This window comes from Sphaeroforma arctica (genome assembly GCF_001186125.1).
Source record: "Sphaeroforma arctica JP610 unplaced genomic scaffold supercont1.914, whole genome shotgun sequence".
In the NCBI taxonomy this organism is placed as follows: domain Eukaryota; class Ichthyosporea; order Ichthyophonida; genus Sphaeroforma; species Sphaeroforma arctica.
Genome location: NW_014039644.1, coordinates 18,914 through 20,025, shown reverse-complemented (window position 1 = coordinate 20,025; position 1,112 = coordinate 18,914). Strand labels below are relative to the sequence as shown.

Sequence of the window (1,112 nt, the reverse complement as noted above, 5' to 3'; positions counted from 1 at the left end):
GTATGTATGTATGTATGTATGTATATATACATATATATATTTTATGTGTGTGTGTGTGTATTTGTTCATGTGCACGATTTTTGATACACACTGATTATATACGTTTCTCAGCTTTGATCGATGCTGTATGCCCCCGTTGGACCCACAGGTATCAACAATCACATGGGCTGGGCATTTGGTTTGGGATTGGAGCGACTAGCCATGGTGCTGTACGATATCCCGGACATCCGTCTGTTCTGGAGTGAGGACGAGAGGTTTCTGAAACAATTTAAGGTGCGTATGGGACCGTTTCTCTTTCGTTGAGGTCAGCATGTGTGGTAAAAATAAACGTTGCCAGAATGTGTACATATTCATCGCTGTATGTATATATCCATGTGGGGGTTTGAAACCCTGACTACTGGTGTACTCTCCTCGTAGTCCAGATATTGTGTGACGTAGCCATCTCTAATGATCCGCAAGTAGGTAGAACTAATTTTATTATCCGTTCTATTATACCTGCTGCAGGTTCCAGTGAAGCTCACTATGCTAGCGAATAGTTTATATTAGTAGACATTAATGGGTCAGAGCCTAGTGCTGTAGGGTTTCTTATTGTTGTCACATCAATGATCGCAGTTTCACGGGCCAAGGCCAAAGTGTTAGCCCCTTCGTTCTAACCAGCCGACACCCGTCGAACAGTGTATTGATGATTCATCGATGACTCATCATGTATCTGTGGCATTGATTTTTATAAACGCGAGCGACAAAATGCTCACACCGCTTTTCTCATTTCGCCGACACCTACCGACTCTATTCATGACTCATCTTGTATCTGTGCCGTTTTGTCAGGCGAGCGACAAGAAGGTCACGCCGTTTACCCCCTTCAGCCGACACCCACCGAACAACATGGATGTTGCTTTCTGGCTGCCAGAGGACGGACAGTTTGTAGATAACGACTTTTTCGAGATGGTGCGCACAGAGGCGGGAGATCTCGTCGAGAAGATCACTATGGTAAGTATATATATATATGTGTGTGTGTGTGTGCATGTGTGTGTGTGTGAATGAATACGAATAGATGAATTTATGTATGTATATATATATATATATATATATATGTGTGTGTGTGTGTGTGTGTG

At 43.0% G+C, this 1,112-nt stretch overlaps 1 protein-coding gene across 1 annotated transcript in view; it reads left to right on the top strand.

Moving 5' to 3' along the window:
- Positions 1-120: 120 nt before the first annotated feature.
- SARC_09236 (hypothetical protein) overlaps positions 121-1,112 on the top strand; it is a gene marked incomplete at its 5' end in the record, with an annotated part of 2,697 nt that continues 1,705 nt past the window's right edge. Inside the window, 2 exons of the mRNA XM_014296758.1 lie at positions 121-273; positions 826-987. Of these exons, the coding sequence (XP_014152233.1) occupies positions 121-273; positions 826-987 (315 nt within the window). The remainder of the gene's footprint in view (positions 274-825; positions 988-1,112) is intronic.